General features: G+C 43.0%; 1 protein-coding gene across 1 annotated transcript; it reads left to right on the forward strand.

Annotated features, from left to right (window-relative positions):
- The first annotated feature begins 6,798 nt into the window (after positions 1 to 6,798).
- Positions 6,799 to 15,983, forward strand: tmcc2 (transmembrane and coiled-coil domain family 2). Its single transcript, XM_084316671.1, has 5 exons — positions 6,799 to 6,904; positions 8,587 to 8,982; positions 9,134 to 9,759; positions 11,032 to 11,167; positions 14,742 to 15,983. The coding sequence occupies exons 1-5, from the start codon at positions 6,902 to 6,904 to the stop codon at positions 15,039 to 15,041; spliced, it is 1,461 nt and encodes a 486-aa protein (XP_084172797.1). The 5' UTR covers positions 6,799 to 6,901; the 3' UTR covers positions 15,042 to 15,983.
- Positions 15,984 to 16,951: the final 968 nt, after the last annotated feature.

Consider the following 16,951-nt stretch of genomic DNA (forward strand, 5'->3'; position numbering starts at 1 on the left):
GGCAAATCAATAATGAATGTCCATTCTCTGGTTACGCAGGAGGTAATTATACAACCTGAATCTTAGGGAATTATATCTATGGTACACTAGTAATATATAGCGGGAGATACTGGAAGGGTCCCCCCGGTTGTAAGCCAGCAGGGGTAGAGGATCTGTCGGTAGTAGAGAGTCTGGTCAACGATGACTAAGGAGACTCCAAGTACAGGAGACGGTGCAATAGTCTCTTGATCCACAGACGAATACAGCTGTTCTCCGTAGACTGTAGCTCCACAGTGAAGAAAGCTAGCCGGCCTCAGGCTCTCTGAGGCGCCGACTCGACTTGGCTCCTCACAGGGTAAATCCCACACGTGTAGGCGTCGGCGATTCTCCGCTCCATAAATCACAGGACCAAAACAAATATAATCCAGCCGCAAAGGGCTATGTAGTCGTCGGGTAGATTAATCCAGTGTACATGTCCACACGGTTCTCGTCTAGGTCTCCTCGGGTGAAAGCGCCATGAAAGCAGCCCAGCCTGGATAAGCACTCTAGCTGGTACGAGGAAGCGTTGGTGATGCTGGTCACTGTAGAACTTTAGCCGCACGATACACTATACACAAATAGACTATTACTGACTTAATAGAAATATGTCGCACTCGACGGTATAGCGCCAAACTCTGACAATTCAGTTATTAATTCGCACGCGGTCTCAATGCTCTATTTGGGGGCCAAACAGGCCATACTTCACCGCACGGAGTATCGTGGGTGAGGCTTCAACTTATTGGTAACTCTGACTTCTGACTAAGTGCTTCTGTATTCACCTGCGCCATATTTATATGCACGGCAAACAAACTAGTGCCAACCTCATTTCTGTCTCGTATTCCTGGGCAAGGCCGGGCATGTTCAGACATGTCTTGACGGTGACTTTGAACCTGACTCCGGAGGCATGGCTCTGGCGCCTGTGGACCGCTGTCCAATAGGAGAATGAAATATTATGGTCTGGGCTAAAGGGATATTCCGTGTATATGTACAAGGAATATACAAGGGATATCAAACGATATACAAATACTATGCAATATATATCAATCAATAAATATATATATTCGGTTTAATCTGATCCTTTGTAACAGTAATATATGATGTACAGGTGATTAAACTGGGTATGTATATAAATGAGTACTACTGAGTAATAGTGCTAATCAGATGTATGTACAGAGTTTTAGTAGTAATATGTACAGTGATAAAGGTATAGAGACACTATGGTAGTAACTAGTCATACTGGCCAGCAGCGTAACTAGTAAGAGTAAGGGCTATACGGATACAGTATATATACAGATATCTAAAAAGGATTATATGCAAGTATGTTCAGACAGATGTGGATATATATGTATACGGTAAGAATAAATAGATATAGGAATACAGCATTACTGTATATATATATATATTTGTAGGTTTAAAGCACCCAGGAAATCATTGAAATTATATATAACAGCAAAGTAATCAGGTAAGCCAGGTGTGCCAGCCAATTAGGCGCATTGTTGTTAGTCACTATTCATCTTCATTTTCTGACTCCTTTGGAAGAAACGTGTTGCATGGATTGTTACATTCTTCAAGTTGGCATGGTCCACAGACATGTACATCAGCCTCCCCAGATGCATTGATCACAGTGCAGTCTTTACTATGTCTACAGTACCAAAATACTTCCCAAAGGTCAGTGAATATCACGACCACAACACCAGAGGGAGTTCCACAAATCATGTTCAACGCAGATTTGGCACAAACAAGGGCACTCGTTTCGCAATTATGCCACATCAATGTGGAACGCCCTACCCACAGCCGTAAAAGAAAAATTTAATCCCTACCCACCTTCAAAACCGCTTTCAAAGAGCACCTACGGGAGACTGCAATTCGAAACTGGCCCCCCATAAATGTCCAAACACCCCCTCCCACCCCCTCCTAATGTACAGTTTCCTCCCCCTCGTATGTATATATTATCTGTTAGGATCTCTGTTTAACAGTACTGTATATTTGCATATCTTGTATGTCACAAATGTAACAGTACTGGATACCTGTATGTCATGTATTGTCATAAATGTCATGATATATATCTGTATATCTGTATGGCCCCCGTAAATGTCCAAACCCCCCTGTACAGCTTCCTCCCCCTCATATGTATATATTTTCCGTTAGGATCTCTGTTTAACAGTACTATATATTTGCATATCTTGTGTGTCACAAATGTCATGATAATATCTGCATGTTGCGTATGTCATTAATGTCATGATGAATTGAAAATGGGGGACCCTGATGTAAACAAGACGAAAGTCTTTCTCTGGTCTGCATCCCCTTAACAATTGTGTGTATTGAGCCGTACTGTATTGTACCCATTCTGCAATCTGTTAATAAAGTTTTCAATCAATCAATCAATCAATCAATCAATCAATCAATCAATCAATCAATCAATCAATCAATCAATCAATCAGTCTCCCAGATGCATTGATCACAGTGCAATCTTTACCATGTCTACATCAGTCTCCCCAGATGCATTGATCACAGTGCAATCCCTTTCTTTCAGTTCATCCGGATCAGTCTCTGTTTATTGACATCTCTTGACAGGAAGTCCTCCTTCCTACCTGAGAACTCAGAAGTGAAGCTGACAATGGGATGGATAGTGTGTCCTCTTCTCTGATGTATGTTGTCTTTAAGGATGGCCTTTCCACATAGCCATCAAAGACAATGGTCATCGCTGAACTATAATGCCAGATGGTGAAGTCAGCATGTGGCACACCATAGTATTGGATGAAGGAGTGAACCTCCATCGAGGACGTGGCACTCTACTTCTGGTACAGAATCTAATATCGCATCACCACTTGCATGATCAAAGGTTTATCAGCCTTTTCGGAAGACGTTTCTGGTTTCAAAGAGGGCAAGAGAGAAAGGACTGAGCTCATAATGCATAACCTCCTCCAATAATAATAATAATAATAATAATAATAATAATAATAATAATAATAATAAAAATAAACTTTATTTGTATAGCACCTTTCATACAAGAATTGCAGCTCAAAGTGCTTCACAGCAGCAACATTGGCATATAATGAGCACATAAAATAAGTATAAAATAGGATCTAACATCTTGATAGAGTGTTGTCCAAGGGTTATTATCCTTTCTGAACAAGACTGTAAATGCAAGCTGTCTAATCATTGTGTGCATGGTTTAGTGTCTGCCAGACTCATATTCATGCACATTCACACCTTCCTTTGCCACAACACAGTAAAAGACCATGGAGGGTTTTAGTGTGGAGGATTCTGAGTGGTCTGGCTCATGGAATTTTGTTTAAAAAACACAATTTTCACATTTCTTTTCTGGAAATGTATTGAATTCAGATAATGACCCTTTTGCATATTTAAACATACAATTTCAGAAAAGTGGGAATACAAAAATACATTATCTTAATGTAAATAAAAAACTGGGTAATTTTAATGGTGATATCTATTAGTAGGTGACTATATACAGTAGTGTATTGGTGGCAATCTTGGGGCGCCATCTTGGATTTGACAATAAATAATTAACTGATGGTAATTCCACTGATTCAATCATATTCCCTGAGGTCTAAAACCTAGGGTTAGACACCAAACCCAATTTCTAGGGTGAATAATATAGTAATAGAGATATAGCCATTTTAAGCTCCCATCAACCATCTTGAAAATTATCCCTTTGCGGAAGTTTGATTTTCCTGGATTTTTACTTTGTTATTTAGCATGACAAATGGTAACAGATTAATAACAGTTTTCCATTGAAAAACCTTTTGTTGGAATCTCTTTGACGTTCAACCATATAATGACCTGTATTGTAGCAGTCTACCTGAGGGGTGTGTTCAAAGATCTTGTGGGAATCAAACCTATAAGAACTCCTAAACTAAATGAAAGCGTGAAGCAGATTACCGGGGCAATTTTGTGTACTGGGAAGACAAAAATATGGTTTAATCTTGAATCACTTATAGATTGTTAGGAAATACACTCTTCTCAAACACCTCTCTGTATTGGTAAGAGAAGTCATGAGCTCCATTAAAATTCTTAACATGCAACGGCCCACATGTGGGCCCTCTTGAGGATGATTTTTGCCCACCGGCACTTTGGCGACCTCTAGTGGCTCGGGTGTGCATATTTTCGAATACAATATCGAATTAAAGCCTGTCGAGTGTCGATAGCTCTTTCAGGTGACAAAATCCGTTCAGCGAGTTACATGCCGATATGTGAGGCGAGCGCCGAAGTACACAGTATTGCGCAAATACCACTACCGACTCTTGGGGCTATAGCTCCGTCAATCATTTGGCGATCTCGCAAATTAATGGACAGGGTTGTAGCCAATGAGTGTGGCTTTCCAATAATACCCCAAGTGGGGATGTACGAATCAGAGATCTAGGTGAAAAGTCCAGCAAATGTTGGAGATAGACTCCAGAACTTCAAGGAAGGTATGTGTGTGTGTGTTTGTGTGTGTGTATCAAGTTCAAGTTTCTTTATTAGTTGTCATACAGAAGTACAGAATACTTTTATACAAAATGCTTCTTTCTGTTACGCTCCAGAGACTGTGCTAGACAAAAATAGATAAGTATAGTGTTACAAAGGGTCAGATTAAACCGAATATATATATCTATTGCCTGAGATCCCATGTATAATATTTGTATATCGTTTGATATCCCCTGTATATTCCTTGTACAATATGCACGGAATATCCCTTTAGTCTAGCAGGACGGACCATGGTATTCGTTCCCCTATTGGAAGCGATCCCCTGGCGCCAGGTACCGAGTAAAGCCTTACCCCCTCGAGCTGACTTGAAAGCTGCCGCCAGGACTTGCCCAAACATGCCCGCTTTCGCCCACGGCTACGAGACCGAGAGGCGACAGAAATGAGATAGGTACTATTTGTTCACGGTACATATATATATGGCGCAAGAAATGTAGAACCCTTCTTGCAGTTCTCTTTCAGTTCGCCTTCAGTTCAGTCTGGTTCAGTTACCGAGTAAAGCCTTACCCACCACGCAACGTGCGGTACAGCAGGGCTCGTATCGCCCCAAATAGAGTCGTATTATCCTAATACCTTTGTTCAAGGTACCGTTCGCTATTTACTAGTAAAAGCCTTCATTACGAGTCAAAGACCACGTGAAGTGAGTAATTGTGCGTCTATACAGAGCACTTATAGCCGCGTGCAAATAGGAGAGACCAACGTCAAGTTCAACTCTGAACCACCGCGCACTACCGCGCAACACGGAGGATTTACCCCGCCAGCAGAGCCACTTTCCGGCAAGGATTATTCTTCAGTGCTTTGACTGTGGCGGATGGAGCAGAACCGTCTGCCCGCTGCTGCTGTGGGATCTACACATCTACCGTGAGGACCTCCACTCGAGCCCGTCTCTGCCGGAGCAGAGACTCCACGGCTCTCACCTACACGGCGCGCATCCTGGGACCAGGTTGCCTATCCCCGCTGCTCCAGGGGTGATATTGCCCCCGTGAACCATTGACTTGCATAGAGCTTTGGCCCCCTCTGCTGGCTTACAACCGGTAGTACCCCCTTTTTCCCAGAGCACCATAGAGATCATCCTTAATATCCATTATTGATTTACCTGCACATTCTATTTGCCTTATAAGCGCAACTAAGTCATGTAATACTATCCCTTTTATGTAATAAATATTCTAAACTAGTATTCTGTGTGGAAAACCGTGTTATTGTGGGAGTGTTCCAATCTAATAATACTCATGTACAGTATTGGCCAGAAGTACATAGACGGTAGTGATTAATGATATCAGTACTTGATTAATACAGTCAGGGAATTGTACCCCTCAGTTACATATAGTATATATGTGTTTTTGTGTGTCAAAATCTTTCTGTATTTGAACTATTGCTTTAACTTGAGCAGATGCTGTGGAATCCTTGAGACAGACAGTGGTGTCATATCTACCCTGGTGCAACTTCTTGTTGTCAGCTCAGGTTGGTTGGTAAGAAGACGATGGTTTGTTTACATCCCTCATCTTAGACCTGCCTCCCCTGAGTCCCCTTCTAACCAGCTTATCGATTCAGGGAGCATTAAAAGAGGCCCAGAGACTTACACTTAGACTTGGGTTCTACTTCTAACTTGAAAGAGTTCAGAGTAGTTCCTGGTGTTTTTCCTCACATTCAAACAGCTATTTGCTGCGACACTTCACAATCCAACTGCCGCCTTCTTTTGAGAAGAATATTCCCCCATAGACATTGCAGAAAAAAACCAAAGAGGCCGGGTCATTTTTTCAAACACATTTCCTCTTATTCGCTCCAGGCCTCCAACAGTATGCATGCCCGTGTATTCAGGGTTTATGGGATGAAGGGGCCATAATAGGGCCTGACAAGCCCTGCTGTTCTCCCCTCCCCCCCTCCTCCCTGGCAGCACAGAGGCACCTGCACGCCTGCGCTAAGCTCTACCCACTCCCCCCTCCCCTCGCTCTCCATCATCTGTCCCTCAGCTCACACATCCATTATAGAGCAGCATCTTGGCCAGGGTTTGCATTTAGACAGAGAAAAAGAGCGAGAGGGAGGGAGAGGGCGGGAGGGAGGGAGAGAGAGAGAGCGCGCACAACGCCGAGGCAGACGGACTCGACGGAGGGAGCATATGATAGAAAGAAGAGAGAGCAATAGACCAGAGCGGGGGAGAGAGGGGGACGGAGAGGCTGCAGACATCTTTGCCATCAACAATGGAGTACGAGGATCCGGTGAAGCGATAGGCAGACATTGGGGAGGGTCGAGGGATTTGAGGAGGGGGGACTCCGCTGTGAGCATTCAGGAGGGGGGTGGGCTGGGGAGGGAGGGAGAAGGAGGAGCAGGAGGAGAAGGAAAGAAGGATGGGCCTCGGACGCCGTCTTGCAATGGCACTGCCAATTTTGGATTAAACAGTATGGTAACGTTCCTAATTGAATCTATCGCTATGCCGGTTTTGTCTCATCCTGTCGGTTTTGTCACATGATCCATGCTTGTCTGACACCCATCACCCGTTCCGCGTGTCGCAGTGTACAGTATGTCTCACGGTAGTCATGGGCACATCATCTTTTTTTCTTTTCTTTTTTTTGGCCATATAGACTCCTGTCATCTCCATCGTCTTCATCATCATCACAGCCCTGCTTCTGGCCTTCAGGAGTCTCATTCACGCTGGTCGTCCTCCCCTGTTCTTTTACAACCACCGTTGGATTTGAGCATCGGCCATTGCTGTCTGTTGTTTTTGTTGTCTCTTCTCATCCATGCAGAATGTTGTGTATATCTTCCCCTCTTCAAACATTATTCCACACTGCATAACGTCAGCGTCTAGCAAAAAACCCGTATCTCCAATAATGCCTTCCCTTCTGCAATTGAAAGCTATCATTGCCTCCCTCATTTAGAATATGTTGTATGACCCCCAAACCAGTGATAAGCACACTAAAATATCCACATTCCATGGGTATCACAGGGGAAATCAAATGCCTTTCTCATTTCTTATCAAGTTTATTTATGGAGATATAAGGTCCCTGGAGGACACTGACAAGTGACAACACACGTTTCACTTCCACTGACAACACTAGCCTAATAGTAGATGATTAGCCATGAGAGACTGCAGCTTCTCCTTTCTGTTCCACTTAAAACACTGTAACCTACTTTGTGGAAACGTTGCCTGCCTTTTTCATGGGTGGATGTAGAATGGTGCAGCGGGTAGCTATACCGTTAATTTGACAATCTGTCTCACGCAAATAAAATGCAAATGAAAACCCCTCCACTGTCCTATCTAGAGAAAGTAGAGCAGTGCTGAGGTGTGTGTGTGGTGTCATGTGTCTGGCTCTGCTCCCGTTGGCGGGGTCTGATTACAGTCTTTTGATGTCTGCCGGGGCGACAGAGGGTGATAATTAACAAATCACCCTCTCAGTTAACTCCTAAGTAAATTGAGATTCTACTGAAAAATGAAAACCCCACATGGATGGTTGATGTGTCTGTGAATTATACGTTAGCAGAGGGGCTCATTGTTTACAGGGATTATAACCTCATTCTGTTGTTGGTCCAGGTGGGGAGGACAGGGTACGGCTGGGGCTATATACAGTATATAGTGACATCGTTGTGGTCCTGACCGTCCTGGCTGAAGGTTTGGGCACAGATTAAACCCCTACTCCTTTACTCTGCCATATACAGAAGGTACCCTCTTATAAAAGTGTTGATTGATTGTATTTTTTGTATATGCTGTAGATTCTAGTTTACCATCATCTCCACTTAAAATAGGACAGGATAGACAAACTATATATATATATTAAAAAAAAAAAAAAAAAAAAAAAAAAGGCAAACCATGAAACAGGAGTGCCCTTTTATAGCTTTACTCCCTGTCCTCCAAAATGCCATTGTAGAGTCATGCTTTGCAGTATGATTTTAGTGTCTCATACTGTATAAACATATTGGTAATAACCCTGCAAATTACAATGTAACAGCTTTGCTGGGGCTGTATTGGGAAATGACTGGGGCTGTGTCACCTGATCTATGTGTCATGGGCTATATATATATATATGGTGTACTCTGCAGTGCCATTATCAAATCAATCAAGGCCATTACTCTCTCCCCCTCTCCCAGCTGGATAAGAGTGAGGTGACAACTCTAGGCCTGCCCCCCTCCACCAGCCATGGAGGTTCAGACGGTAACATCAGCGTGGATGGAGCAGGGGCAGCGGCTGGGTCCGCAGTGGGGGGAGCCGAGGGGTCAGGGGTCACCGAGCCCCCACGGACACGGGCCGCTCTAGAGCACCTGCAGCAGAAGACCCTAAAGATCACGGAGCAGATCCGTGTGGAGCAGGAGGCACGCGATGACAACGTTGCAGAGTACCTGAAGCTAGCTCACAATGCAGACAAGCAACAGGCCTCACGCATCAAACAGGTGTTTGAGAAGAAGAACCAGAAGTCAGCACAGACCATTGCCCACCTGCACAAGAAACTCGAGCACTATCACAGGAAGTTAAAGGAGATAGAGCAGGTAAATGTGTGTGTGTGTGCATGGTTATACAAACGTCTGTGTACACCTTATAGTACATGTGCAATTGTATAGTGTAGCTAACACAATGCTCCCTCTTTATAACCCAGTACCACTTTGTCCTACTTCCTCCTCTCTACTTCCTTCCCAACAGAATGGCCCCGCCCGGCGGCATAAGGATGTCCTGCGGGACATGCATCAAGGATTAAAGGATGTCCGGGCAAACGTACGCGCTGGGATAAGTGGTTTTGGCGGTGGGGTAGTGGACGGGGTTAAAGGAGGGGTTTCCGCCTTCACTCACACAGCTGTGGTATCCAAGCCGAGGGAGTTTGCGAGTCTTATTCGCAACAAATTTGGCAGTGCAGATAACATTGCCCACCTAAAGGACACACTAGAGGATGGGGTGGGGGGGCATTCTGAGGACGTGCTCACACCTCGTGCCCTGAGTGGCAGCGCCACCCTGGTCTCCAGCCCAAAGTACGGCAGCGACGACGAGTGCTCCAGCGCTACCTCTGGCTCAGGAGCAGGCAGTAACTCCTGTGGGGCTGGGGGAGGAGGAGGGATGTCAGGACTAGGCCCAACGATGGGGAGCCCGAGGCTGGATGGGCACCACCACCACCACCACCATCACATGCACAGCTCATGGGATGCTCTACTGGAAGGCCTGCAAGAGATTAAGGCCAGCCAGACACACATGGAGGACGCCATTGTGGACATGAAGGGCCAGTTGCAGAGTGACTATGCCTACATGACCCAGTGCCTGCAAGAGGAGAGATACAGGTAGCCTACAGATGCCAAAACACAATCACAAGATGGCAATCACATAGCCTACAAATGCACCTCTATCAGCAATGTGGTGCATTGAATTACATAGCTCCTGACAATGTACTGCATTTACATGTCCTGAAGATATAAACAATAGTTATTCTTTCCCCATGCTATTCTACGTGGCTTTTGCCATTTTTTTTACACAGTTTTTCTTTATTTTCCCTTTTCAACATGAAACAAGACAACACAATACAATAACAATACTAATAAACAAGACATCACAGGACAATAACAGTAATAATAATAATAATAATAATAATAATAATAATAATAATAATAATAATAATAATAATAATAATAATAATAATAATAATAACGACAATGACAAGACCATCAGTTAAATCAGAATAATGAAAAATAAAATAGTCATGTATAAATTAAATATATAAATTAATAAGAATATATATATATATATATATATATATATATATATATATATATATATATATATATATATATATATATATATATATATATATATATATATATATATATATATATATATATATATATATATATATACCCACATGTATGTACCATAAGGCGAGATTACCTGAGCACCCGTCATCTCCAGTATCGACAACCAAGGTCCCCACCCCGTGAGGACCCCAAATCCGGCGCCCCAGCGAACCAGAGCATCATGCCTCTTTAACACTCCGACTCACCAAGACCTCGAATCAGGGGCCCCCACCAGTCCGAGACCGCGTCTTGTTTGCTTTTCTCATATTTTTATATTCAGAGTTAATGATATTGTTTACACTGTTTATTTTTTCTCATACGTATTTTTAAATAAACAATAATAAATAATAACAACAATGACAACAACAACATCATTGTTATACAACAGACAAGCCTCTTACGCCTGTTGTACAACTTCTTCCACTAGGGAAACCCACCTCTAAAAAATACACAACCGGGGATAGACACCCCCCCCAAGACCCCCGCCCCTCCCCAAACCAAACAGCAAAACCACCAATCGACACGGTCAGCGACAGCATGCGGATATATTCACATACCGCCACTCATTCAACAGCCCCCCTGCTCAATCGAGAAAACAGCGGAGACCAAAGGTCCCGGAACATCCACCCCCGGCCACGCTCCTCCAAGGTCAATCTCTCCAATGGAAGAAGCTGGGATATCTGATCTTGAAACATCTCAAAAGTGGGCGAAGAGTCATTTTGCCATTCTTAACAGGATACATTGTTTTTTTTTGTATATATACAGGTATGAGCGACTGGAGGAGCAGCTGAACGACTTAACAGAGCTGCATCAGAATGAGATGACCAACCTTAAACAAGAACTGGCCAGCATGGAGGAGAAAGTGGCCTACCAGTCGTATGAAAGAGCCAGAGACATTCAGGTAAAGAAAGGCCAGGGTATCTATAATGGAGTGGTCCAAAAGCACATGAGGTTATTTACAACTGAAATAGCATGAAACAGTTCATAAAAGTATTTCAGATGTATTTACTGACATGTGGTTGTGTGTACTGTATGTACCACACCATGTGTCTCTGTACTGTATGTACCACACCATGTGTATCTGTGTACTGTATGTACCACACCCAGGGCCGTAGCCAGGGTTTAGAAATTAGGGAGGTCCATTTATTTTTTTGGCCCAGACCGGCCCACTATAATCGGTCGGACACCACCCACCAGTACACCATCCTTACGGTCCCCTTAAATATGCGTACCTACTGTACTATTCCCCCCCCCAACCCATTACAAAGCTGGGTAGTAAGTGCCATGGACAAGTGGACCAGTGTACTCACTCGCTCTTGGCTGAATCTTGTTTTGGGTGGTGATGTAAAAACACCTGCATCATAGCAGGCTCAGGATGGGCAACGTAGTCTATAGCCTGTTCATCCCTGTCTCTCTCCTCCACAACCTGGCTTGACTAGACATAAGGAGAGAGATGATTACAATTAACTGGTACATTCAGGTCCAGAATTGTTGGAATCCCCTGACAAAGATGTGTAAAAAGCTGTACAATTTAAACAATACCATACTGGTAATGAGAAAATAGTTGTTTATTCAATGAATGCATGGAGCAGTTCCATCTTATTTCATTTGATACTAACTACTCAGTTCATACAGATTTCAAGTATTCAAATATCAATGATGAATATTGCATAAGGTTTACACAGTTAATAGATCACCTTCTTGTTTTATATTCATCTTATATGGCAATTAAATCAATGGTGTGTTTGTTTGGGGAGTTTGACCTATGTGCCTACCACGTGAAGGTGCATGATCAATGGACAGCACAAAAACAATTTGTGTAGGTGGAGACTAGAGCTACCACAGATAGTAATAAGTTATTAAGAGTAAGTAATCCATACCATATATATCCTAATAGTTACCTTATTACCATACTTGGCTGAAAACAAACTTTGCTGCCTGTTGTGAATGTGTTTTTCCCTGTAGGCTAATACATAAGTAGGCATACATTTTTGCAGTTGAGGAAACATTTTCAGTTGAGTAGGCTATAATGTGCTGTGTTTTTATGTCTTCCATCGAGGACCACCTTGGAAATAAGTGTTAATGCTTGTTAATGAATGCTTTTAGGTGATATCCTCAGGAATACAAATTGGTCAAGATCATTTGTTTTTATGATGTGTTTTTAATTTCCAAATAAATCTAATCAAATAAAAAAGCAGTTTTTGCAGTTGAGCTACTGGTGTTGTATATTATACAGCCTTTTCATGCATCTTTATCAAGGGAACCCTTATCCTAATGATTTAAAAAATAATATTATGATGATACGATATGGACCTAGTAGTTGGGTCATCTGTGGCACTTCGTTTCTCAATGGATTTTTTAAAAAGGCGGGGGAAATTTGTGAGAGACCAAAATCCAAAATGGCTGCCGTGGAAATTAACTTTTTAATGGTTTGACCTACAATGATGCCCAATACATGGTACCAGCCCCCTCTCAGTCATGTACCAGCCCCTCTCAGTCATGTACCAGCCAGCCCTCTCTCAGTCATGTATACCAGCCCCCTCTGTCATCTACCAGCCCCCTCTCAGTCATGTACCACAGCCCCATCTGAGTCATGTACCAGCCCCCTCTCAGTCATGTACCAGCCCCCTCTCAGTCATGTACCAGCCCCCTCTCAGTCATGTACCAGCCCCTCTCAGTCATGTACCAGCCCCCTCTCAGTCATGTACCAGCCCCCTCTCAGTCATGTACCAGCCTCCTCTCAGTCATGTACCACAGCCCCATCTCAGTCATGTACCATAGCCCCATCTCAGTCATGTACCACAGCCCCCTCTCAGTCATGTATACCAGCCCCCCTCTCAGTCATGTATACCAGCCCCCTCTCAGTCATGTACCAGCCCTCTCTCAGTCATGTACCAGCCCCCTCTCAGTCATGTACCAGCCAGCCCCCTCTCAGTCATGTACCACAGCCCCCTCTCAGTCATATACCACAGCCCCCTCTCAGTCATGTACCACAGCCCCCTCTCAGTCATGTACCAGCCCCTCTCAGTCATGTACCAGCCCCCTCTCAGTCATGTACCACAGCCCCCTCTCAGTCATGTACCAGCCCCATCTCAGTCATGTACCAGCCCCCCTCTCAGTCATATACCTGCACGACAGGCGGGGGGGGGGGTGCTTAGTAAGAGATGTGATTGGGCCAGCCCAGTGTCAGTCAGTACCAATGGGCCGATGTCTCAGCCTAGTAGTGGGCCGGTCGTTGACCAAAAAAAAAATTATAATTTTTTTTATAAAAAAAAAATTATATAATTATTTTCTTTTTTTTAATAGTTACAAATAGTTACCGAGGTCCGGACCTCGGTGACCTCATAGCTGGCTACGGCCATGACCACACCATGTGTCTCTGTACTGTATGTACCACACCATGTGTATCTGTACTGTATGTACCACACCATGTGTCTCTGTACTGTATGTACCACACCATGTGTATCTACTGTATGTACCACACCATGTGTCTCTGTACTGTATGTACCACACCATGTGTATCTACTGTATGTACCACACCATGTGTCTCTGTACTGTATGCACCACACCATGTGTATCTACTGTTTCAAGTTTCAAGTTTCTTGCTTCTTACTGTTACGCTCCAGAGACTGTGCAAGACAAGGTAAGTATGAAATAAAATAACATAGTATAGCATGTAAATTAGAAGTAAAAAAAAATGAGGTCACAGTGTTCAGTATAGACATATGTACAATGTTCGATGCAGAATAGACGTAACTGAGTTACCATATAATATACAATACTGTAGATATAACACACCATGTGTATATGTAACACACCATGTGTCTCTGTGTACTGTATGTACCACACCATGTGTCTCTGTACTGTATGTACCACACCATGTGTCTCTGTACTGTATGTACCACACCATGTGTATCTGTGTACTGTATGTACCACACCATGTGTATCTGTGTACTGTATGTACCACACCATGTGTATCTGTACTGTATGTACCACACCATGTGTATGTGTACTGTATGTACCACACCATGTGTATCTGTACTATATGTACCACACCATGTGTCTCTGTGTACTGTATGTATCACACCATGTGTATCTACTGTATGTACCACACCATGTGTATCTACTGTATGTACCACACCATGTGTCTGTGTACTGTATGTACCACACCATGTGTATCTGTGTACTGTATGTACCACACCATGTGTATCTACTGTATGTACCACACCACGTGTCTCTACTGTATGTACCACACCATGTGTCTCTACTGTATGTACCACACCATGTGTATCTACTGTATGTACCACACCATGTGTCTCTACTGTATGTACCACACCATGTGTATCTACTGTATGTACCACACCATGTGTCTCTGTGTACTGTATGTACCACACCATGTGTCTCTGTACTGTATGTACCACACCATGTGTACTGTATCTACTGTATGTATCCCACCATGTGTCTCTGTGTCGCAGGAGGCCGTGGAGTCCTGTCTGACCCGCATCACCAAGTTGGAGCTGCAGCAGCAGCAGCAGCAGGTGGTGCAGTTGGAGGGTGTGGAGAATGCCAACGCCCGCGCTCTGCTGGGGAAACTCATAAATATCATACTAGCACTCATGGCCGTGCTGCTGGTCTTCGTCTCCACCATCGCCAACTTCATCACTCCGCTCATGAAGACCCGTGCGCGAGTGGCTGCCACTGTCCTCCTCGCCCTGCTGCTCTTTGTCCTGTGGAAGCACTGGGACTTCTTTGAGCTGTGGCTGCTGCCCAGCTGAGCGTCCCACCGTCGGCCAGCGAGAGGCTGAGGGGCTGGAACATGCAGGGCAGCTGCTCCAGACTGGACATCACAGAGGATTCACTGACTTTTCATTGAGTGTAATGGCTGGGTAGCTGTGCTGATGACATTTTTGAGGGACAAATCTTGCGTGTTGAGGATCCTATGGCGATTACATGACAAGGAACATAATAGCCTAAAAGACATTTCTGCCTGATCACTTCTCCTCATCCTGTCCGGTCTGTTGATGATCCACTGTTGCATCGCTGTCACCAAATTTTGGATCTTCTTTTTCTAATAATTTCCAATATAGGTATGAAATACAAGGATTGGAACACATTCTAATTATTGTTAAATCATGATCATGTTTGCTGTAACCTTCATGTTGAAGCTATAGTATACTGTATATGGAGCACACAGGGGAACAAAGGATTTTTCTAATGAATGTTGACTGTGTGTGTGCTCATGCATGTCTCACAGTTGCATTGAGATGCATTTAGCCAGCATGAGTTAGCATTTCATCACAGACAAAAATACTTGCTTTTATTCAAACTGCCATTCTGTTGTGAGACATTAGCTACTACAATACAATACTATGTCATTCCTTTTATTAGTTTCCAACACATCCTGTTGGTGTTGAAGCTGCTTTCAGAAAACATGTTCCTTTTTGTTTGTGTCTTTTCTACATCATTTAAAAAATCATTTCGGACACTTACAAAAAGGTATTATGGTAGAAGTCATGTATTGCCATGGTACCACTTTTGTACTTAAATAATACCATGGTATAATCCAATTTAAAACATACCTGTTATTTCCATAATTCTTTGGTCACTACCATCATAGTGACCAAAAATTATGGAAATACCATACCTTTTCGTAAGTGGAAGGCCAGATAGATATCTAAGATTTATCAAAATAGCTCCTAAAATAAACATGTTTACAATTTATTATGTCCATTGATGCTCACCACTAGTGTAGGACTGCAAGTATCTTATTTAGTGTTCAATTCACTGGCATGTCAGATCATTGCCTTCATGTTTATATCCAGTTTGCAAAGGTCATCATTAGCTACTGTTCTAGTCTTAATAAATTAACTCGCATTAGGCTAAGTTTGAAATGCACGTTTTCTTCCCCCTTCAAAATTTGTTATATTTATATTATTATCCTTCAATTCAAGAAGAAATGGACCCGTTTATCTTCACTTTCTAAGCTTGAACTGACCAACAAACCAACACATCCTATATGGAAATAAGTTAAATGGTAAATATAGACGGTTTGGCTGGAATTCTGTTGCTAGGAAACAGTTTGGACCCAAGTGTATTTCCTTTATTTCATTAGCATTAGCAAACAGTGCAACAGGAAATTAACTTGGGTCCGTTTAGAATGTTTATGTTGTCAAGATGAAACCGTTCATATTTGATACGCCTTTTTTTTTGCTTTCAAATAAAAGGAAGAAAAACAATGCTGTGGAACAAAACACATGAACTAGCTCGCTCAGCAGGTCACACATCGCATTGTACTTCAAACTGAAATGAATAACATCACTTTTAAGAATAGTTCAAAGAAATAGGAAATTATTAGTTTATAGTATAAAGCAAGTTTATAGTTACATCTCCTCAACTGTAAAACTATATCTAAAAATGGATATAGTTTGCCAGTCTAATGTATTCAATCTGTTCTAGTCCCTAAGCCTTTTCAGCGTGGGGACGAGGGACCAGGTTGACCAAGGCTGATAAGACTCTTAACACGCTAGGACCGACTAGACCGTTGAGGCCAAGCAACCCATTCTGGTTTCCCAACCCGTGCCGTGAAGGTCTCATGTCAAATGTTTTGTCTTGATTTTGGAACAGTCAAAGAGTTTTGCCTCTGGAGACCCAAGGCTATGGTGATGCTTATATAGTCAACAGTTAC

The sequence above is a fragment of the Notolepis coatsorum genome (assembly GCF_963971535.1).
Source record: "Notolepis coatsorum genome assembly, chromosome: 6".
Taxonomy (NCBI): domain Eukaryota; kingdom Metazoa; phylum Chordata; class Actinopteri; order Aulopiformes; family Paralepididae; genus Notolepis; species Notolepis coatsorum.

Excerpts from the sequence above, each read along its gene's own strand:
- tmcc2 (XM_084316671.1), top strand. Across the intron at positions 8,983-9,133 it reads AGTTAAAGGAGATAGAGCAG|AATGGCCCCGCCCGGCGGCA; the intron begins GTAAATGTGTGT and ends CCTTCCCAACAG. Across the intron at positions 11,168-14,741 it reads AAAGAGCCAGAGACATTCAG|GAGGCCGTGGAGTCCTGTCT; the intron begins GTAAAGAAAGGC and ends TCTGTGTCGCAG.